Raw genomic sequence first — 22,824 nt, forward strand, 5'->3', positions numbered from 1 at the left:
TATTATCAATTTATAACAGTCCAATGACGCTCCACCAGCAAAAGATTGGGACTTGAATTGGACGAAATCGAATTATCGTAGTACCAATCTACACTAGCACCATCCTGGGTAAAGTACAGCATCCTTCGTGCTGCCGCTAATGTCAACTGGTTCATTGGACTGGTTTGGGATGGCATCCTTTTTTAGTTCTTTCATCTTCTGTTTGAGGGCGTTCACTACATCCGGTCGCCGAGCAGCCAAATTGAAACGTTCCTCAGGATCGTTAACAACATTGAACAACATGGTGTCGGCAAGTTCGTAGTCACACGTGGTATTTTTCCTAGTATGAATGGAGTCGTACCAGCAGTTGGGATCGGGACCTTTATTTTCCGTCATTTGATGCTGGTATTCTGCACAAACTGGTGGCCCAATAATTAGCTTGAAATGTCCGTATCGGTATGCGTAAGTCCCGTCCACCTCATCAAAAATATAAACCATGTCATTGCGGGTAATACCACGAGTGTTTTCTACAAGACTGTCCCATTGATTCAAACCGTCCATATCAGATGTAGCTATTTGTTGAGAATTCAACTGCGAGTCCACTGCAGCAAGAATCGTGGGCGCCCAATCAACCGCGTGAAAAAGCCCGTTAAATTCTCGTCCAGGAGACTTTACCATTGGACTGTTTATGAACGTGACTGCCCTCGTGCCGCCCTCCCACTGGGTGAATTTTCCGCCACGCAGCGGAGTATTGTCTCCCCAAGAGTCTAAAGCGCCCCCATTGTCACTCGTGAAAACTAACAGCGTGTTTCCCATCATGCCCGTTTCTTCCAAAGCGTTTGCTACCCTCCCGATAGCTACGTCAAGTGCCAAGATCATGTTGTTGACTGTTCGTCGGTTCTTCTTCGTGTTCTCGTTATGCCGAGGCGATATGTATCGCCCTGGTGGCTCGTTCAGCGGGCCGTGGATTGATTGAAACGCCAGATACATGAAAAGAGGCTCTGCGCGAGTTGCGGCATGATCTCGTATCAGGTCAACTGCAATATCTGCGAATGTGTCCGTCGAATAAACATTTTCATGGTCGAAGTCAGGTGCAGTGTTGTTCCAGTAGTCGTGCACACCGCGAGCAGTGTGTTTGTAATAGTCCTCTGATGCGCCCAAATATCCAAAGTGAGAATCGAAACCACGGTTTGTCGGCGTGTATTTCCAGTTGCAATGGCCGACATGCCATTTTCCTACAATTCGAGTTGTATATCCTCGAGATTTCAACTCCTCGGCCAATGTTGGGATACTCAGCGGGATGAACTTAGCCTGGTTCACTGTGATTGTTCGATGCTGCAGTCCCATCCTATGCGGGTAATACCCAGTCATCATGGCGGCACGTGATGGCGAACACGTGGACTGGACATATGACTGATTCAAAACCACGCCCTCTCTGGCTAATCTGTTCAAATTTTGTGTGACTACCTCTGGATTTCTATAACCGATATCATTCCATCCCAAATCATCAGCGACGATAAAAATCACATTCATCGGGCCTGACCGATAGAACGGAAGAAATCTACGCGCATGGGCAGACAATGCTTTTCTGATCGCATGCGTTGCTCTCATATTGTAAACATCCGGTCCACCGTGCCTGATTGCTGCTCCAATGGTGAAAACAAATATAACCACAAAAATGAAAGTTCCGAGATAGACCGTGTTTCCATATCGTCGGCGATGAAATATACTCATTGTTTTCTCCCACCCTTGTCGTATTTCCCTGTGAACGTTGACCATGGCCAACCGATTCCTATGTCCACCCTCCTCGGGCCAGCTTGTTTGTGGGTCGACCCTGTCTGGATGGAATGTAGAGTCTTCTTCGTATTTTTTACCTCCAACTTCGACCCATTTTGCCATTGTGTTGGGCTATTTTCGCCTGCAAAACATGTAAGAAAAATGTTTCAAAGTTTGTTCGATCTACCATGATTCCCGACCTTAGGCTTACTAGCGTTACTAGCACCGCCGTCACTTGCCATGCCACACACATTCCGTCTGTAGGCTTAAATCGGCGTACAGCGGTTGAATCAGAAGGCACTCCCAACGACAAAGATAAATGAGTCCACATTCGAATTTTGACTCACCTTAGAATAGCAGATATGGAGACGACGAAATATCAGAGTCGGTCAAAGCCAATGCACGGAACATCCACAGGGTACATACATGCTCTGGTCAAAGAGTATTCTGTATTTTACATACAACTAATGCACGCCACTGCTTATGCTGATAAATACATGTCGTGTATTCAGAGATACAAATACAATAGAGAGGTCCTACCACAACAAGCAGTTAATGTTAACCCATGTGTTTAAAATCCACAAAGGCTTAAAAAGCTCAATTCTTATTAAAGTAGGCCTGTGATACTCTAAGTATCTTAATTGAATGCATAAAAAAGCACTGCGGGCCTAATTCGACATACCGGCGAGGGTAACGTTTTTGACTGTTATTTCCCATTTGTGATAGTCCCCCAACGATAGACAGCAAGAAACTGACATCTGCATTTTCAATACAAAGACAGAGAGAGAATTGAAACGTAGAAATCATTTTTACGTGGAAAACATACTCTCCAACCTGAAGAGTGCATAGTAGTGCAAATGAATCCACAACGCAGGAGCAGGTTTGCTCTTGAGTAAATATTGTCTGACCCATTAATTCCATCATAAAATTACCTTCGCGATGTTTGTTGTGCTGTTATACGGTGTCAGACTGTGTCAGACTATGGGATTGCTTGCAGTATGTCCAGACGGGATTGGCTGATACCAGCCAGAAGCCTCAGTTTTTTTTACAGCCATTACCAAGTTTACCCGCTTTAATAACGTTTTGAGCTCTCCTTGAGCAAAGTTAGCACAAAACGTTTCCCGGTATACGTTAATACTCTTGCTAACAATGATTCATCGCATTTAGTACCATACCTCTATGACACTTGGAAGACCGTATTCGGTTCTGCTTCCTGATGCATTGCATATGAAACGAGTCATGCTTTGTTACCGCTTCAGATGACCGTAAGTGGCCCGAGTGGCCCTAGTATAAATCACGTTAACGTGGAAACTCCGCTTCACGTCACATGCACCCGTTTTTGAATGGCGGTTTCGGGAAACCGATGACGATGGACCCGTGACACCTCAAACATAATCACATTGCTGTACTAAAACAAAGCAAACAAATCGGTTGCCAGTATCAGTCCAATTATGGGCTGTGGTTGTCGTACCACAACTCGCTTGCATACTGTGTACATATTGGACTCGTATCGGTAGGTTGCATTTGCCTTGGATGCACGCAGGAAGAGAAAGTCAGGTACAGTAGAATCACGGAGGAAGAGTGGCTCTGCTCAGGCCGTGGCCTGCAGTTTGTGGACCAGGATTTGACCTTCGGCCTGGAACTGTGACTTTTGTTTTTGTCGCCGAACTACTGCACTACGGGTGTGCTCAAAGCTGACACCATGGATGTTGAATCGGTCAATGAGAATGACCAACTGGATAAATGGCAGAAAAAACTTCTGGGAGCCATTCAAGAGCGAAATATTGTGGACGCTAACACTCTCCTGACTGATGCTACCGAGAGGAGCACCTTATTACTCAGTATGACGCTTGTGGACATAAAACATGCCAAGGGAACTGGGCTTAGGAGTGCAGAAAGTGAAGGAAACCGTGGTAAATGCTTCAGAAGAACACTTCCAGTGATCTTGGCAGCGGTTCATGGTGACACTGCCATGGTCGAACTCTTTTGTGACCACGGCGCAGATGTGTATGCCAAAGACGCAGAGGGGGACAATATTGCTCACGCTCTGGTTTGGATGGCAGCTGCTCAACCAGCGAAGGAACGTGACCTCTGCAACGTGTATTGGAAAATTTTAGAACTTGCCAAAACTGGCGAAAACCAGAAAAAACTTCTACATTCTCAGGATGCAGATGGTTTCCGCCCGCTGGAAGTAGCCGCGAAGCTTGGAACTTTTTTGCTCCTTGGGGTTATTATCGAAACGGTAGGTGTCCACAAGAGAGTGTTGTCAGAATCCCTGATCACTCGGAAAGTCAGATACGACCTGACGGAGTATGAATGCCCGGGGCCAGAGAGTAGGCGACTTTTAGCACCGACGTACTTCCTGCGGCACATGCTCGAAACCGATCTTGAGAAAGATGGCGTTCAAGAGTTGTTCGATCATCCGTTGATGCGAAAATGGACAAAAGCAAAAGTAAACGACTTACGATGTTTGGCAATTCAGTTTTTTGTCACTGTTTTGACTATCACTGGAGTTACCATATTCGATGAATTCGGCCATGCGGAGACTTGCATTAGTGACAATAAGACCAAGGTCATCCCGGATTCATTGGTGATGCCGGTGAGTGTGAAATATTCGGTGTTTTACATCGCAGCGCTCTTGGATTTCCTGTTTATCTCTTGTGCCTTATGTTGTCATTCCAGAGGACTTTGGAAAGTCTACCAACGCAATAAAGTTGGTTTCAAGAAATTCTACCGGCCACATGGCATGAGTGAAGAGAGCCAACTCGTTGTAAATGAAGCTACTTTCTGGGCTGTTTGCTGTTTGAAGTCATTATTATTGCTGTTTCACGTCGTGATGACACTGACTGTGTCGAACTGGATGCAGGGGACACTCGGATATATCATGCTCGCGAATCGCTGCCTCATTCAGCTCGCTTTGTGGTGGACGCTCCTTTTCTACGTCAAACTTCTACCCAGGATTGGCCACATCGTGATAGGGGTGAGGCGTTGTTTGACGGCATTTGTGACGTTCGATTTTGTATTCTACATCATCTTCTTTGGCATCGCCGAGGCGTTACGGTCCATTTCCACATACTATTGTTTGGATCAAATTGGATATTCTATTGACAGTCACTATTTTACCTTTTTGACCATGCTGAACATGGCAAATCCTTGGGATTCATCACGCGGAAGCACCCCAGCTATCATCATAGCCATACACACAACAATCGTCTGCATACTTGCAATTACGCTAATCAATTATTTGATAGCTTTATTTTCGGACATCGTCGGGAAGGTAGAACATCATAAAAAAATCATTTTGGCCATCACGAGGCTCAACACTGCTTTCGAGCTAACTGTAATGTTCGAGGGCCTTTACGATTTGTTACCGAGGTTTTTGCGCGACAAGAAAAGGAGATTTGTTATCGATTTGGACGAGTTTATATAATTACGTCGTGATACGACCATTCTTTAAAAGATGAAGCACTTTAGGTAGTCACAACTTGTCACGTACGAGGAATATCACTGATAAACCGCCTGACTGGTTTTGAGATCATCACACCTTCGTGTCTGATTTTAGGTCATCACACGCTGTGAATAATTCAAGGCCATCACACCGTGGCAAATAGATTGGCTTTGTCGTTTCCCGGGATGCCACAGGGGCCAGGTATCTTCATTGAACTACGACTCGGCTCTTCTGTGAGAGGCTGATGAGGGTGACATTTAGCGTGCCATTAGATATCAATACATTGTATTTCTTTATCGCTCTTGTTTGATTGTACACATCAAAGTGACAGTAAACCAACCTCCCCATGAGATCGAGAACAATGCTATCGCTAATGCATTATTTCCATCAACACAATTCATTTGCTTAGTTGAAATCAAACAAATCTCACAGAATTTGATCAATATCCTGAGTGCTGTTTCACGTCACCAACAAAGTTAAAATATAGGCGGGTTTAAATTGCATGACACTTACCACTGCAACTATACTCGCAACAAAACATTGCTCTGAAATAAATACACAACGACCGCCATCGCAACATTATGTACCTTGACTGTTACTGTGGAACCTCGCAAGGGTATGACGTGGATGAAGAGGTGTGATTGATCAACATCCATCACGTGATGGTTGGGGTCGGCGAACGCCATCATGACAAATTTCCTGGACAAATACATATCCAAGTCGGAGATATATGGAAGCAGCAGTCGAACAAGTTGCATTTATTTAGTTTCACGGCTCATAGCGGGCTGATAAAAGGCGATAGAGGAAGAGATAATATTTTAGTCGTGGTGATGATCGATATAATTTCTCTCAGTCATCATTCACGCTTCGTGGCTGGAAGATTTACAAGACTGACGAAGGACTTCAATCCGAATTCAGTTAGTGTCCGGGATGTGTAACATGCACCCGGTAAGGTAGCCTCAATTTGTTGTATGTTTGGTCCCAGGCGATTACCCAAATCCGCAGCATGGCCGTCTCCCCAGTTGTCTCATTAGAGAGCAAGTGTATCAATGAAGATGGCCATCGTGTAGAATCGTGGAAGGCAAAACTCCTGGAGGCAATTCAACAGAGGAGTATTGCGAATGCAAGGAATATTTTGTCTGATGCACCGGTAGGAAGGTCTTCAATCCTCAATGAGCCACTGGTAAAGCAAGAAAAGAGAGGAAGATCGAACAAGATACAAGACGAGCAAAGTTATGGTTCAGATTGCTTCAGATTTACACTTCCAGTCATTGTGGCAGCGATTCATTGTGACACTGCTATGGTCGAACTCTTCCTTAGCAACGGCGCGGATTTGTACGCAAAGGAGGGAGAAGGGGATAATATTGTTCACGCATTGGTTTGGGTTGCAGCTTTACAACCCGAGAAAGAACGTGATCTCTGTAACGTCTATGGTTATCTCCTAGAACTTTCCGATACCGTCCCAAACAAGAGAAAACTGCTTCTTTCTGATGATGCGGAAGGATTGCGCCCATTGGAGCTAGCTGCTAAACTCGCGACATTTCTGCTCTTGCGTGCGATTATCGAAACGGAAGGTGTCTACAGGACAGTGCTGTCGAAGTCTCCGATCGCTCGGAGGGTCAGGTACGATCTGACGGAATACGAATGCCCAGGGCTAGAGAGTAGACGGCTTTTGGCACCACCACAGTTCCTCAGTCGCATGCTTGAGACGGATCTCGACAAAGAGGGAGTACGCGAATGGTTCGACCATCCGCTTATGCAAACGTGGATAAAAGGAAGCACATTTTCTCAACGGATTCTGCTAGTTTTCTTCCTTAGCAATATATTAGCCATTATTGGTGTTACGCTGATAGACGAATTCGGCCACGCGCAAACCTGCATCCCTAAAAATTCGACCTCGTTCAATTCGACCTCGAACGGGGTGGCATCCGTGAAAAGGTCCGTGTTCTATCTTGCAGCGTTTATGGATCTGGTTTTGGTTCCTTTGACCACAGCAGGATTTTTTAGGGGACTCTGGAAAGAATATAACCGACACCGAGTAGGTTTTCCTAAAGTGTTAAACAAGCCAGGTTTTATGAATCGAGGAGCCCACCCCGTCGTCAATGAACTCTATTTTGCGACTATTTACAATTTGAAGACAGTGGCATTGCTGCTCCACGCCGTTATAATGCTGACCGTGCAGAACTGGTCGCAAGGGTCGATTGGATATTTCATGGTTTTAAATCGCTGCAATCTTCAGATATGGCTGTGGTGGACCATGCTTTACAACGTCCAAATTCTACCCCGGATTGGCCACGTCGTGATTGGGGTGTTTCGCTGTTTTATAGCATTTTTCAGTTTTAGTGTCGTATTCCTGATGTTTTTCATTGCTTCGGCTGAGGCCCTTCGATCCATTTCCATATACTATTGTTTGGATCAAGTTGGATATTCTCTTGACTGTTACTATTCTACATTTATGACCATGTTGAACATGATAAATTATCGCGAAGTTTCGAGTGGAAGCAATTCAGGAATCACCATGATTATGCACGCACATATCGTTATTGTACTCTCTATCATACTTATGAATTACTTGATTGCCCTGTTTTCGGACATAGTTGGAAGAACGGAACATCATAAAAAGATCATATTGTCCGTCATCCGGGTAAACGCAGCCTTCTTCTGGACTGTAATACGCGAGGGTTCCCATGACCTTCTGCCGAAGCTTTTGCAATCCAAGGAAAAGAAGTTTTTTATTGACTGCGATGAGTACACACTTTAACATCAGAGTTATCTTCATAACATCACCCCCCCCCCCCCACCCCCCTTTCACGGAAAAGCTTTTCAGGAGGTCGGTACGTCCTAAACGGGCAAGGGCAAAGAAACGCAAAGTTGATGCGAAAGGTCATCAGTGACATTGTCAACATTCCAGATGTTTGCTGTGATCAGCTTTATCGGTTAACTGTGACAATCGACTGAGAGTAAATAAAAATTGGATACCCATGAGAGACCAATGCTTACACAAATGCATTAACACATCAAAATGTTGTTTGTTCAGTTGGCGAGATACAATGTAATAATGATGACAATTAGCAGAAAATCGTATAGTCAGCATTCTGCTTATTAATTATTTAATAGGACTAGTTTCTGACGTCGTAGGAAGGATGGAACAACATAGATACATATGTATATCATATTGGCCGTCACCAGGTTAAATGCAGCTTTTTACCCGACTTTTACGTCCGAGGTTCTTGATGATTTCTTGCCGAGGTTCATGTGAGGGAAACAAACAAGATTTGTTATCGACTGCGAGGTGTAAACTATTCAATATTACCGCATGAAGAGGTCTACAGTTTGACGTTTTTCTCACCTTTGTACTTTCGACCGGTTTGAAATGAAGCGCGATCGGACCAACCATTCCTTACAGTGCAATTTTGTTCAAAGATCTAAATTTGGACTTAGCTCTCGAAGATGTCGGCTCTTCCATCTCTTGGGTCACCAGAGAGCACTTTTTCATGTGTAAATGTAGCCAGACAGATCTAGTACGCGAGTAGATCACCTGTCAAATGATATTTAAACCGCAGTGTCACGGGAGACTTCAAAACAAAACTTCAAGTTTACCCGCTTCAATAACGTTTTGAGCTCTCCTTGAGCAAAGTAAGCACAAAACGCTTCCCGGTATAGGTTAATACTCTTGCTAACAATGATTCATCGCATTAAGTACCATACCTCTATGACACTTGGAAGACCGTATTCGGTTCTGCTTCCTGATGCATTGCATATGCAACGAGTCATGATTTCTTAACGCTTCAGATGACCGCAAGTGGCCCGAGTGGCCCCAGTATAAGTCACGTTAACGTGGAAACTCCGCTTCACGTCACATGCACCCGTTTTTGAATGGCGGTTTCGGGAAACCGATTACGATGGACCCGTGACACCTCAAACATAATCACATTGCTGTACTAAAACAACGCAAACAAATCGGTTGCCAGTATCAGTCGAATTCTAGGCTGTATCTGTCGTACCACAACTCGCTTGAATACTGTGTACATATTGGACTCGTATCGGTAGGTTGCACTTGCCTTTAATGCACGTAGGAAGAGAAAGTCAGGTACAGTAGAATAACGGAGGAAGAGTGGCTCTGCTCAGGCCGTGGCCTGCAGTTTGTGGACCAGGATTTGATCATCGGCCTGGAACTGTGACTTTTGTTTTTGTCGCCGAACTACTGCACTACGGGTGTGCTCAAAGCTGACACAATGGATGTTGAATCGGTCAATGAGAATGACCAACTGGATAAATGGCAGAAAAAACTTCTGGGAGCCATTCAAGAGCGAAATATTGTGGACGCTAACACTCTCCTGACTGATGCTACCGAGAGGAGCACCTTATTACTCAGTATGACGCTTGTGGACATAAAACATGCCAAGGGAACTGGGCTTAGGAGTGCAGAAAGTGAAGGAAACCGTGGTAAATGCTTCAGAAGAACACTTCCAGTGATCTTGGCAGCGGTTCATGGTGACACTGCCATGGTCGAACTCTTTTGTGACCACGGCGCAGATGTGTATGCCAAAGACGCAGAGGGGGACAATATTGCTCACGCTCTGGTTTGGATGGCAGCTGCTCAACCAGCGAAGGAACGTGACCTCTGCAACGTGTATTGGAAAATTTTAGAACTTGCCAAAACTGGCGAAAACCAGAAAAAACTTCTACATTCTCAGGATGCAGATGGTTTCCGCCCGCTGGAAGTAGCCGCGAAGCTTGGAACTTTTTTGCTCCTTGGGGTTATTATCGAAACAGTAGGTGTCCACAAGAGAGTAATGTCAGAATCCCTGATCACTCGGAAAGTCAGATACGACCTGACGGAGTATGAATGCCCGGGGCCAGAGAGTAGGCGACTTTTAGCACCGACGTACTTCCTGCGGCACATGCTCGAAACCGATCTTGAGAAAGATGGCGTTCAAGAGTTGTTCGATCATCCGTTGATGCGAAAATGGACAAAAGCAAAAGTAAACGACTTACGATGTTTGGCAATTCAGTTTTTTGTCACTGTTTTGACTATCACTGGAGTTACCATATTCGATGACTTCGGCCATGCGGAGACTTGCATTAGTGACAATAAGACCAAGGTCATCCCGGATTCATTGGTGATGCCGGTGAGTGTGAAATATTCGGTGTTTTACATCGCAGCGCTCTTGGATTTCCTGTTTATCTCTTGTGCCTTATGTTGTCATTCCAGAGGACTTTGGAAAGTCTACCAACGCAATAAAGTTGGTTTCAAGAAATTCTACCGGCCACATGGCATGAGTGAAGAGAGCCAACTCGTTGTAAATGAAGCTACTTTCTGGGCTGTTTGCTGTTTGAAGTCATTATTATTGCTGTTTCACGTCGTGATGACACTGACTGTGTCGAACTGGATGCAGGGGACACTCGGATATATCATGCTCGCGAATCGCTGCCTCATTCAGCTCGCTTTGTGGTGGACGCTCCTTTTCTACGTCAAACTTCTAACCAGGATTGGCCACATCGTGATAGGGGTGAGGCGTTGTTTGACGGCATTTGTTACGTTCGATTTTGAATTCTACATCATCTTCTTTGGCATCGCCGAGGCGTTACGGTCCATTTCCACATACTATTGTTTGGATCAAATTGGATATTCTATTGACAGTCACTATTTTACCTTTTTGACCATGCTGAACATGGCAAATCCTTGGGATTCATCACGCGGAAGCACCCCAGCTATCATCATAGCCATACACACAACAATCGTCTGCATACTTGCAATTACGCTAATCAATTATTTGATAGCTTTATTTTCGGACATCGTCGGGAAGGTAGAACATCATAAAAAAATCATTTTGGCCATCACGAGGCTCAACACTGCTTTCGAGCTAACTGTAATGTTCGAGGGCCTTTACGATTTGTTACCGAGGTTTTTGTGCGACAAGAAAAGGAGATTTGTTATCGATTTGGACGAGTTTATATTGTTACGTCGTGATACGACCATTCTTTAAAAGATGAAGCATTTTAGGTAGTCACAACTTGTCACGTACGAGGAATATCACTGATAAACCGCCTGACTGGTTTTGAGATCATCACACATTCGTGTCTGATTTTAGGTCATCACACGCTGTGAATAATTCAAGGCCATCACACCTTGGCTAATACATTGGCTTTGTCGTTTCCCGGGATGCCACAGGGGCCAGGTATCTCCATTGAACTACGACTCGGCTCTTCTGTGAGAGGCTGATGAGGGTGACATTTAGTGTGCCATTAGATATCAATACATGTACATTGTATTTCTATATCGCTCTTGTTTGACTGTACACATCAAAGTGACAGTAAACCAACCTCCCCATGAGATCGAGAACAATGCTATCGCTAATGCATTATTGCCATCAACATAATTCATTTGCTTAGTTGAAATCAAACAAAATCTCACAGAATTTGGTCAATATCCTGATTGCTGTTTCACGTCACCAACAAAAGTTAAAATATAGGCGGGTTTAAATTGCCTGGTACAAGACACTTACCACTGCAACTATACTCGCAACAAAACATTGCTCTGAAATAAACATGCACAACGACCGCCATCGCAAAATTATGTACCTTGACTGTTACTGTGGAACCTCGCAAGGCTATGACGTGGATGAAGGGGCGTGATTGGTCAACATCCATCACGTGATGATTGGGGTTGGCGATCGACATCATGACAAATTCCCTGGACAAATGCATATCCAAGTCGGAGATATATGGAAGCAGCAGTCGAACAGTTGCATTTATTTAGTTTCACGGCTCATAGCGGTTTGATAAAAGGCGATAGAGGAAGAGATGATATTTTAGTCGTGGTGATGATCGATATACATGTAATTTCTCTCAGTCATCATTCACGCTTCGTGGCTGGAAGATTTATGAGACTGACGAAGGACTTCAAACCGAATTCAGTTAGTGTCCAGGATGTGTAACATGCACCGGGTAAGGTAGCCTCAATTTGTTGTATGTTTGGTCCCAAGCGATTACCCAAATCCGCAGCATGGCCGTCTCCCCAGTTGTCTCATTAGAGAGCAAGTGTATCAATGAAGATGGCCATCGTGTAGAATCGTGGAAGGCAAAACTCCTGGAGGCAATTCAACAGAGGAGTATTGCGAATGCAAGGAATATTTTGTCTGATGCACCGGTAGGAAGGTCTTCAATCCTCAATGAACCACTGGTAAAGCAAGAAAAGAGAGGAAGATCGAACAAGATACAAGACGAGCAAAGTTATGGTTCAGATTGCTTTAGATTTACACTTCCAGTCATTGTGGCAGCGATTCATTGTGACACTGCTATGGTCGAACTCTTCCTTAGCAACGGCGCGGATTTGTACGCAAAGGAGGGAGAAGGGGATAATATTGTTCACGCATTGGTTTGGGTTGCAGCTTTACAACCCGAGAAAGAACGTGATCTCTGTAACGTCTATGGTTATCTCCTAGAACTTTCCGATACCGTCCCAAACAAGAGAAAACTGCTTCTTTCTGAGGATGCGGAAGGATTGCGCCCATTGGAGCTAGCTGCTAAGCTCGCGACATTTCTGCTCCTGCGTGCGATTATCGAAACGGAAGGTGTCTACAGGACAGTGCTGTCGAAGTCTCCGATCGCTCGGAGGGTCAGGTACGATCTGACGGAATACGAATGCCCAGGGCCAGAGAGTAGACGACTGTTGGCACCACCACAGTTCCTCAGTCGCATGCTTGAGACGGATCTCGACAAAGAGGGAGTACGCGAATGGTTCGACCATCCGCTTATGCAAACGTGGATAAAAGGAAGCACATTTTCTCGAAGGATTCTGCTAGTTTTCTTCCTTAGCAATATATTAGCCATTATTGGTGTAACGCTGATAGACGAATTCGGCCACGCGCAAACCTGCATCCCTAGAAATTCGACCTCGTTCAATTCGACCTCGAACGGGGTGGCATCCGTGAAAAGGTCCGTGTTCTATCTTGCAGCGTTTATGGATCTGGTTTTGGTGCCTTTGACCACAGCAGGATTTTTTAGGGGACTCTGGAAAGTATATAACCGACACCGAGTAGGTTTTCATAAAGTGTTAAACAAGCCAGGTTTTATGAATCGAGGAGCCGACCTCGTCGTCAATGAACTCTATTTTGCGACTATTTACAATTTGAAGACAGTGGCATTGCTGCTCCACGCCGTTATAATGCTGACCGTGCAGAACTGGTCGCAAGGGTCGATTGGATATTTCATGTTTTTTAATCGCTGCAATCTTCAGATATGGCTGTGGTGGACCATGCTTTACAACGTCCAAATTCTACCCCGGATTGGCCACGTCGTGATTGGGGTGTTTCGCTGTTTTATAGCATTTTTCAGTTTTAGTGTCGTATTCCTGATGTTTTTCATTGCTTCGGCTGAGGCCCTTCGATCCATTTCCATATACTATTGTTTGGATCAAGTTGGATATTCTCTTGACTGTTACTATTCTACATTTATGACCATGCTGAACATGATAAATTATCGCGAAGTTTCGAGTGGAAGCAATTCAGGAATCACCATGATTATGCACGCACATATCGTTATTGTACTCTCTATCATACTTATGAATTACTTGATTGCCCTGTTTTCGGACATAGTTGGAAGAACGGAACATCATAAAAAGATCATATTGTCCGTCACACGGGTAAACGCAGCCTTCTTCTGGACTGTAATGCGCGAGGGTTCCCATGAACTTCTGCCGAAGTTTTTGCAATCCAAGCAAAAGAAGTTTTTTATTGACTGCGATGAGTACACACTTTAACATCAGAGTTATCTTCATAACATCCCCCCCCCCCCCCCCTCCCTCACGGAAAAGCTTTTCAGGAGGTCGGTATGTCCTAAACGGGCAAGGGCAAAGAAACGCAATGTTGATGCGAAAGGTCAGTGACATTGTCAACATTCCTGAGGTTTGCTGTGATCAGCTTTATCGATTAACTGTGACAATCGACTGAGAGTAAATAAAAATTGGATGCCCATGAGAGACCAATGCTAACACAAATGCATTAACACATCAAAATGTTGTTTGTTCAGTTGGCGAGATACAATGTAATAATGATGACAATCAGCAGAAAATCGTATAGTCAGCATTCTGCTTATTAATTATTTAATAGGACTAGTTTCTGACGTCGTAGGAAAGATGGAACAACATAGATATATCATATTGGCCGTCACCAGGTTAAATGTAGCTTTTTACCCGACTTTTACGTCCGAGGTTCTTGATGATTTCTTGCCGAGGTTCATGTGAGGGAAACAAACGAGATTTGTTATCGACTGCGAGGTGTAAACTTTTCAATATTACCGCATGAAGAGGTCTACAGTTTGACGTTTTTCTCACCTTTGTACTTTCGACCGGTTTGAATTGAAGCGCGATCGGACCAACCATTCCTTACAGTGCCATTTTGTTCAAAGATCTAAATTTGGACTTAGCTCTCGAAGATCTCGGCTCTTCCATCTCTTGGGTCACCAGAGAGCACTTTTTCATGTGTAAATGTAGCCAGACAGATCTAGTACGCGTGTAGATCACCTGTTAAATGATATTTAAACCGCAGTGTCACGGGAGACTTCAAAACAAAACTTCAAGTTTACCAGCTTCAATAACGTTTTGAGCTCTCCTTTAGCAAAGTTAGCACAAAACGCTTCCCGGTATACGTTAATACTATTGCTAACAATGATTCATCGCATTTAGGACCATACCTCTATGACACTTGGAAGACCGTATTCCGTTCTGCTTCCTGATGCATTGCATATGAAACGAGTCATGATTTGTTAACGCTTCAGATGACCGCAAGTGGCCCGAGTGGCCCTGGTATAAATCACGTTAACGTGGAAACTCCGCTTCACGTCACATGCACCCGTTTTTGAATGGCGGTTTCGGGAAACCGATGACGATGGACCCGTGACACCTCAAACATAATCACATTGCTGTACTAAAACAAAGCAAACAAATCGGTTGCCAGTACCAGTCCAATTATGGGCTGTGGTTGTCGTACCACAACTCGCTTGCATACTGTGTACATATTGGACTCGTATCGGTAGGTTGCATTTGCCTTGGATGCACGCAGGAAGAGAAAGTCAGGTACAGTAGAATCACGGAGGAAGGGTGGCTCTGCTCAGGCCGTGGCCTGCAGTTTGTGGACCAGGATTTGACCGTCGGCCTGGAACTGTGACTTTTGTTTTTGTCGCCGAACTACTGCACTACGGGTGTGCTCAAAGCTGACACCATGGATGTTGAATCGGTCAATGAGAATGACCAACTGGATAAATGGCAGAAAAAACTTCTGGGAGCCATTCAAGAGCGAAATATTGTGGACGCTAACACTCTCCTGACTGATGCTACCGAGAGGAGCACCTTATTACTCAGTATGACGCTTGTGGACATAAAACATGCCAAGGGAACTGGGCTTAGGAGTGCAGAAAGTGAAGGAAACCGTGGTAAATGCTTCAGAAGAACACTTCCAGTGATCTTGGCAGCGGTTCATGGTGACACTGCCATGGTCGAACTCTTTTGTGACCACGGCGCAGATGTGTATGCCAAAGACGCAGAGGGGGACAATATTGCTCACGCTCTGGTTTGGATGGCAGCTGCTCAACCAGCGAAGGAACGTGACCTCTGCAACGTGTATTGGAAAATTTTAGAACTTGCCAAAACTGGCGAAAACCAGAAAAAACTTCTACATTCTCAGGATGCAGATGGTTTCCGCCCGCTGGAAGTAGCCGCAAAGCTTGGAACTTTTTTGCTCCTTGGGGTTATTATCGAAACGGTAGGTGTCCACAAGAGAGTGTTGTCAGAATCCCTGATCACTCGGAAAGTCAGATACGACCTGACGGAGTATGAATTGAACACATCCTAAGCGTCTTCCATTATCTCGCTGAAAGTATTGGGAGGAAAACCTGAATATCAACCTGATACTCAGGGGCGAGAAAATAAAAGACCGCAAAGGGGGGGTGGGGTGGGCAAAAGGATCCTCCGATCCCCACAGCCCAAAGTTCCAAAAGACAACGTAAGCTAATAAAATTGGGGCCGAGGCGACCAACATGGCACCCAACGGCCATACGCTCAATCCCCGTAGAATACGGGGCAAAAGCTTCTGCCCAGAGATCCTAGAAAGCGAAATACGAAGTGGTCTCTCCTTGGCCCGGGAGCTCAATTTATACTACGCTCGACAATAGAAGACGCTTATGGTGTGAACACATCCTAAGCGTCTTCCATTATCTCGCTGAAAGTATTGGGAGGAAAACCTGAATATCAACCTGATATGGATTCCCGAAAACATTCCATATCACCATTCCAGCTTTTTCCCCCAATACCCCATCACCCCATCACCCATCACCCCACAACACCCAAAACCATGAACAGCAAATGGATGTCCACAGGCAAAGCTCATGGTATCATGGGATGGCAGGAACGACAACTTACATAGACTGAAGAAGAAACTTTTATACTATCCGCTTTAATTACAGAAAATATAAACCTTCAACCCATTTGACAAGAGTTTATCAATTACAAACGCTACCTTAAAAGTGATACAATTATGGACACACTCGACAGAAATGGATTATCAGAACCAAGACCAATACATTAACAAAACGACACCTAGATTGCATGATTCAAAGTGTTAAATGTTGAATAGCGTTGGTAATCAGATTCAATCTTTCCCGACAAAGCTGGTGACGAAGCTAACCTCTGAGCCAACTGCGCCGGCTCTTTCAAAGAATCCTCACGACTGTAATAACTGCATGAAGATTCTTTGAACCAACCAACATGCCTCATAGTCTGGGAATTGGAGTCAGCCGCCCCGGACAACTTCAACGTTATGGCACAACCCGACCTGAGACTATGAGGTGTCTCCCCCTCGTAGATATTGAGCGTCGTCAAATACTCCAACAAGCGGGAATACATCACTGCATATGAGACACATTGATCTAATACCTTACCCGAGTCACTTACTAGCCTAAAGAGGTAACCTAGCGAAAGATCTACCCCAGCGCTTTTGGCCCAAGCTGAGTAGCGCTCCAGTGCGCTTACGGGGCATAGAGCCGCGTTATCACATCTCTTGATAACAAAGGTGTTACACCTCCCATCTCCTCTTATGACTTTCGTATATGTATGCGAAACAGCCATGCCAGTGTTATCAGCAAGATATCTAACCGATTGACTAGGAGCGCCCGATAAATCGGAAACCCTGTCACCCGCAAAAAATTGTAACCTAAAGAACGCCTGGTCTCGAAACAAAACGAAACGCTGACGCAAAGTGATATCTGGCCTAGACAACTGGTTATCTATGTAAGAAGAGATTTTCTCCAATTTAGAGAGAAATAACGGCTTGGCCTGTTTTGGAACTATCTGGGCCTTAGCCTGCTCTTCCGAAATTTGCTTCAAGTACAGCTTTATGACATTTGATTTTGCGGGATTTCCGGTTTCCGATTTCGTACACCATTCCTTCCCCCTGCCTTCTTCCTCAAATATTTTTGATAATCTTTGAACAATGGTTATAAGAGTACCATGGGCTAATCTTGTCGGGCAAAGACATGTTGATAACGATTTGTCTCCCAAAAACAGACACTTTACATCATGAACTTTTGTTTTGCCATCCACATCCCTCCAAACCAAATACCGCCTTAGATGTTGAGGAGTACAAGACTGAATATTGACATGAAAAGGCAACAATGAGAAAAAATGCTCCAAACTAAGCTGCTCACTCGTTTTCCTTTTAACCATTTCGGAGTTCAAGTGTCGCTCATCCAAGATATCCAAACGATTGTTTATGCCCTGCAAATCGATGCCCGACAAAAGACGCCGCCGACTCGCCATCTGAAAAATTAATTACCCTTTTTAAAAGAAAGCCTATAGGCAATTAAAGGGTATTTTAAACCATCACCATCAAGCTTATATCCCAGCTTTGAAGGAATCTTAATAACTCTTTTTTGACCTTTTTGACCCAAGCATATCTTAGAGATAGAGTATGCACGGAGGATTGGCAAAGCAATGGAAGCCTCCGGCGTTAACAAAACAATCATAGTCAAAGCAGACACTGTTTGCTGAGCTAAGAACGACAAAAGAGATAATACAAGATTATCTGGTGGAAAAACGTACGGGTTGCCCTCCTTTGCCACATTCTGAGCAAAAACATTGATGCCAGATGAAAATGGCGAAGGTGAAGGAGTAAAATGTCGCAGAGACAACCGATTATTATCCAACATGGCGTTGGAATCCAGCGCCATGAGATCAACAGAGTGCGGGCCAAATGCCTTTTGGACAATGGTCCAAACCTCGTCTGCGAGCGTAATGTCATCGGAACTTAGTGATCTAGATGGAGCATCTGCAGGGTTGAGCTTAGATGGCACATAGAAAAGCCTCAAATCTATACTATTTTGAAAGACGAATTGAAATATGAGCTTCAACAAATCATTCAAAGGAGAAGATTTTGAACCTTGGTTTTTCCATGCAAAGATGAGCGGCTTATTATCCGTCAAGATATCCACTCTTTTGCCAACCAAATCAGGCTGCATGGATTGCAACGATTTTAACAAAGCATCAGCTTCTTTTAAAATTATTGGCCGCTTATCATCCTTGTCCCAGAAATCAGAAAAGCTCAAACCCGCATGCTCACCCTCTGTGACCACCGCCCCGTATTTGAAAAGCGATGCATCTGTTGCGAGAACAATCTGCTTATGTGACTCCCGACGCCACTTCAAACAACCACCCCACGAATCTAAAAATCTCCAATGTTCTATTTCAGCGCGTAACTTGCCAGAAACTTGAACATCCCTACTATTTTTTAGGCCCATTGATATTGCCGCATTTACTTCTCTAGTGTAGAGAGCAGCTGCTGGAACTGCCAACAACATTGACACACATTTGCCTGAAAATCTTTGCAACGTTTTGATATTGATCTGCTGGCACGACAGGATATAATCACGCAAAGCCCCAAAGCTAACTTTCTTATAGTCCGGGAGAATATAAGCTAATCTAGCTGAATCAACCATAAACCCCAAATATTTGAGATACGTCCCAAAGTCGAGCTTACACTTGTGAATTGCAAATGTGTAACCCAATCTCGTTAATAGCTGCAACAAAGCATAAGCAATTACCTCTATTGGAAGATGCTTTACGCTAGAAGTAGAGAACACTGCCTCTACGGCTAATCTATCATCGATATACTGAGCATTGCGAATGCCAAATGTGCGCAAATACGTTGTTGCAACCATCCCAACCATTTGATAGATATAAGCGGAAGACTTCCACCCGAACGGCAAAGATCTACAGCGGAAAACCCAACCCCCAAACTGTACGCCAAAGTAAGATGAACTGGAAGGGGACAGGAGAACATGATCATACCCGGATTTCTCATCCGTTGAGACCATTCTCGCATTTTCATCAACTAGCCTATAAACATGTTTAAGCGTTTCCAATTGAAACGGAGAATCCTTAATCCATAAATTTAAGTATCGGTTGTCTATGCAAAGCCGTGGTTTTGTAGGCTCGACAGTAAGCGGCATGATGATGGATGGTAATTGACACTCGCCCACCCGACCAACTAATTCCATTGCCCCCGTTTTAACACGCTGCTGAAGCTCCGAGGCTATAAACTCCCCAAACTGCTGACAACTGTTGGAATTCGGGTAGTATCGAGAAGGCGGGGTATCCGAGTCAAACGATTCACCTTTAAAGTTGCCCTTAAATGGCCTGAAAAAATCATCCACATTAACACCGTCTGTTAGCCATGATAATACTTGGCTAGAAACAGGACAAGTATCAGAAACATGGCCAATGACTTCCCGCCATTGATCTAAATTTTGATGAACTTGACCTGCTACAAAATGATCAGGGTTTCGTAGTGGCAGCTCGTTCAAATCAAAACATACACCGTCATTTATAACGCTTTCAAAATCCGGGCATTGGTGGGTGGAAAGCCGAGGTTCACGCCCATCCAGAGTTGTCCACTGCGGCGACAGATGCTTGGATGCTACTGCTCTCTGCGGATCAAACGGAATCTGGAATTCCCAATCCTGGATTTCGTAACCCAAAATGTCCATACCCTAAAACAAAGAGAGCAGTAGCTTTAAAAGTCGCAGCAGACAAATCCGACGGACGCGAAGCCCGGCCCCCCACCCACGTGAAGATGTAAATCTCCACTAGAGCAGAATGCTCCGGGAGGGGACCTACTTCGTTTTTGCCATCTTCGATGCCTCTTTCATTTTATCGCAATCACGATAAAAATGATCTGGTGAGTTACAAAAATAACATTGATAATTATTTGGAGGAGAGGAATCCGTTCCCCTACCCCTGCCGCGCCGGGCACCTCTTGACGCCCCACCCCTATAGGAATCAAAGAGCGGATTCATCATCTGCTGCAAAGATGCAACCGCAGCAACCTGGCTATACAAATCCGTTAAAGGTGACCTATGTTGAATGGACGGGCTTGGGTTTGGGCTCTCTTCAGGTTTCACGGTTTCAATCGGCTTCGGTTCGACTACCTTTTTTAGCGACTTACTAATGGCCTTGGTGATAAGCTCACCCGTACCACCACCCAACACCGTCAAGATAACATTAGCCATGTCCACCTTTCCTTGGTAACGCCTTGCCTGACGATATAAATCGTCGAACAACTCCATGTCCTTATGCGAAACAGAAGTAGCAGCCGCCGCTAAATCCTCCAGGTACAGCAACATCAACGACTCATTGGGCTCTTCATGTAATGCCAAGGACCTCACCTTCGCCTTTGCCTTCTGCACTGGATCAGCTACGGTCGCCTGGCACGCTATCCTCTGCACCTTCCTCGGTGGCTCACTTACATCATCCGAAACACCCGGTGGAGTGATGGGCGGGTCCTGAAATAGCAAAACCATTGTTATAACACAAGCACCGAAACATAACATTCTACCCATCCGAAATCATACCACCCAGAGCACACCAGCCGCATCTTATACCACATGCTCACATAACCATTTCCAGAGACCATGAACATAGCCGACAGATAATCACCCACTTTAACCGCACAACCGATAGGACTGAAGCTATTGACTTACCCTAAGGGGCTGCCCTACTGGCTGGCCGATTTCGTTCGCTAGCACAATTGCATGGTGCAATAAAGCCACTCCAGCTCCACTTTGTTTGCCGAGGGCGGCAAGGACGTCTCCGATGTTTTCTCCGGTGAGTTTCTTGAAGGCTGTGGCGATACCATCGGAATCCAGATTCTCCAAAGGTTGATCCTTGTCCATCCTAGCCAACTCTCTGGGCTCATCAGGGCTACCATTGAACCGTGCGAACAGCGGCAGCAAACTTTTCCCCACCAGGGAATGCTTTTTCTTTAGGGTAGTCGGCTGAACCATCTGCAACACAAGAAATAATACATTACAAAACAAACCCCTGATATTTGAGCACTCAACAACCGCACTCTGCTATACTGGAGCCGCATATGGCTTGACACAAACTTTGACACGTTTATACCCCACGCGCCGATAGAGCATCCACGAACTATACTTCCATACATGGCACCCCCATGGGCAACAACTATGCAAGCCACACTGCACCCCCACGGGCCTGCCGATACCTACGGAACTACAATTTGAGCTTTACACAGCGTACCCCAACAGGCCCGTTGATACCAACGGACCAACAACTCAAGCTTACACATTGCACCCCTACGGGCTTGCTGGTACCCACGGACCAACAATTTAAGCTTTACACATTGCACCCCTACGGGCTTGTTGATACCCACGGACCAACAATTTAAGCTTTACACATTGCACCCCTACGGGCTTGTTGATACCCACGGACCAACAATTTAAGCTTTACACATTGCACCCCTACGGGCTTGTTGATACCCACGGACCAACAATTTAAGCAGAGACAAACAGAACATATAAAACATAGACATAAACGAGAAATACGGGAAAAGACGAACACCAAATCCAAGAGAAGCAAGATCCGAAAGCACAGAAGCATAGTAGAGGCCAGAGCACGTAGGCCACAAAGCGGAGACTACACAGTAGGCGTAGCCGAAATACGGACAAAGGAAATCGAGAGCACAAAAGCGGCAGAAATTCTACTTACACCGAAGAATACCAAAGGAATAAAGCCCGGTCCGAGTGCGACGAAAGCGAAATACGAAGTGGTCTCTCCTTGGCCCGGGAGCTCAATTTATACTATGCTCGACAATAGAAGACGCTTATGGTGGCCCGGGGCCAGAGAGTAGGCGACTTTTAGCACCGACGTACTTCCTGCGGCACATGCTCGAAACCGATCTTGAGAAAGATGGCGTTCAAGAGTTGTTCGATCATCCGTTGATGCGAAAATGGACAAAAGCAAAAGTAAACGACTTACGATGTTTGGCAATTCAGTTTTTTGTCACTGTTTTGACTATCACTGGAGTTACCATATTCGATGAATTCGGCCATGCGGAGACTTGCATTAGTGACAATAAGACCAAGGTCATCCTGGATTCATTGGTGATGCCGGTGAGTGTGAAATATTCGGTGTTTTACATCGCAGCGCTCTTGGATTTCCTGTTTATCTCTTGTGCCGTATGTTGTCTTTCCAGAGGACTTTGGAAAGTCTACCAACGCAATAAGGTTGGTTTCAAGAAATTCTACCGGCCACATGGCATGAGTGAAGA

General features: G+C 44.9%; 2 protein-coding genes across 2 annotated transcripts; both read right to left on the reverse strand.

The window, feature by feature from the left end:
- Window positions 1–3: 3 nt before the first annotated feature.
- LOC135493648 (arylsulfatase B-like) lies at window positions 4–2,141 on the reverse strand. Its single transcript, XM_064781137.1, has 2 exons — window positions 2,103–2,141; window positions 4–1,897 (listed from the first exon to the last, which is right to left on the reverse strand). Exon 2 carries the CDS (start codon window positions 1,876–1,878, stop codon window positions 94–96), a length of 1,785 nt encoding a protein of 594 aa, XP_064637207.1. The 5' UTR covers window positions 1,879–1,897; window positions 2,103–2,141; the 3' UTR covers window positions 4–93.
- Window positions 2,142–16,799: 14,658 nt separating this feature from the next.
- Window positions 16,800–22,305, reverse strand: LOC135494071 (uncharacterized). Its single transcript, XM_064781820.1, has 5 exons — window positions 22,263–22,305; window positions 21,236–21,538; window positions 20,921–21,037; window positions 20,072–20,245; window positions 16,800–18,017 (listed from the first exon to the last, which is right to left on the reverse strand). The coding sequence occupies exons 2-5, from the start codon at window positions 21,536–21,538 to the stop codon at window positions 16,800–16,802; spliced, it is 1,812 nt and encodes a 603-aa protein (XP_064637890.1). The 5' UTR covers window positions 22,263–22,305.
- Between the last annotated feature and the right edge of the window lie 519 nt (window positions 22,306–22,824).

This window comes from Lineus longissimus, chromosome 9 (assembly GCF_910592395.1).
Source record: "Lineus longissimus chromosome 9, tnLinLong1.2, whole genome shotgun sequence".
NCBI lineage: Eukaryota > Metazoa > Nemertea > Pilidiophora > Heteronemertea > Lineidae > Lineus > Lineus longissimus.

Coding starts and splice junctions, on each gene's coding strand:
- LOC135493648 (XM_064781137.1), bottom strand. CDS start 1,878: ATGGCAAAATGGGTCGAAGTTGGAGGTAAAAAATACGAAGAAGACTCT.
- LOC135494071 (XM_064781820.1), bottom strand. CDS start 21,538: ATGGTTCAGCCGACTACCCTAAAGAAAAAGCATTCCCTGGTGGGGAAA. Junction 21,038..21,235: donor CAGTAGGGCAGCCCCTTAGG/GTAAGTCAATAG, acceptor TTGCTATTTCAG/GACCCGCCCATCACTCCACC. Junction 18,018..20,071: donor AAAGCGTTATAAATGACGGT/GTATGTTTTGAT, acceptor TTAATTTTTCAG/ATGGCGAGTCGGCGGCGTCT.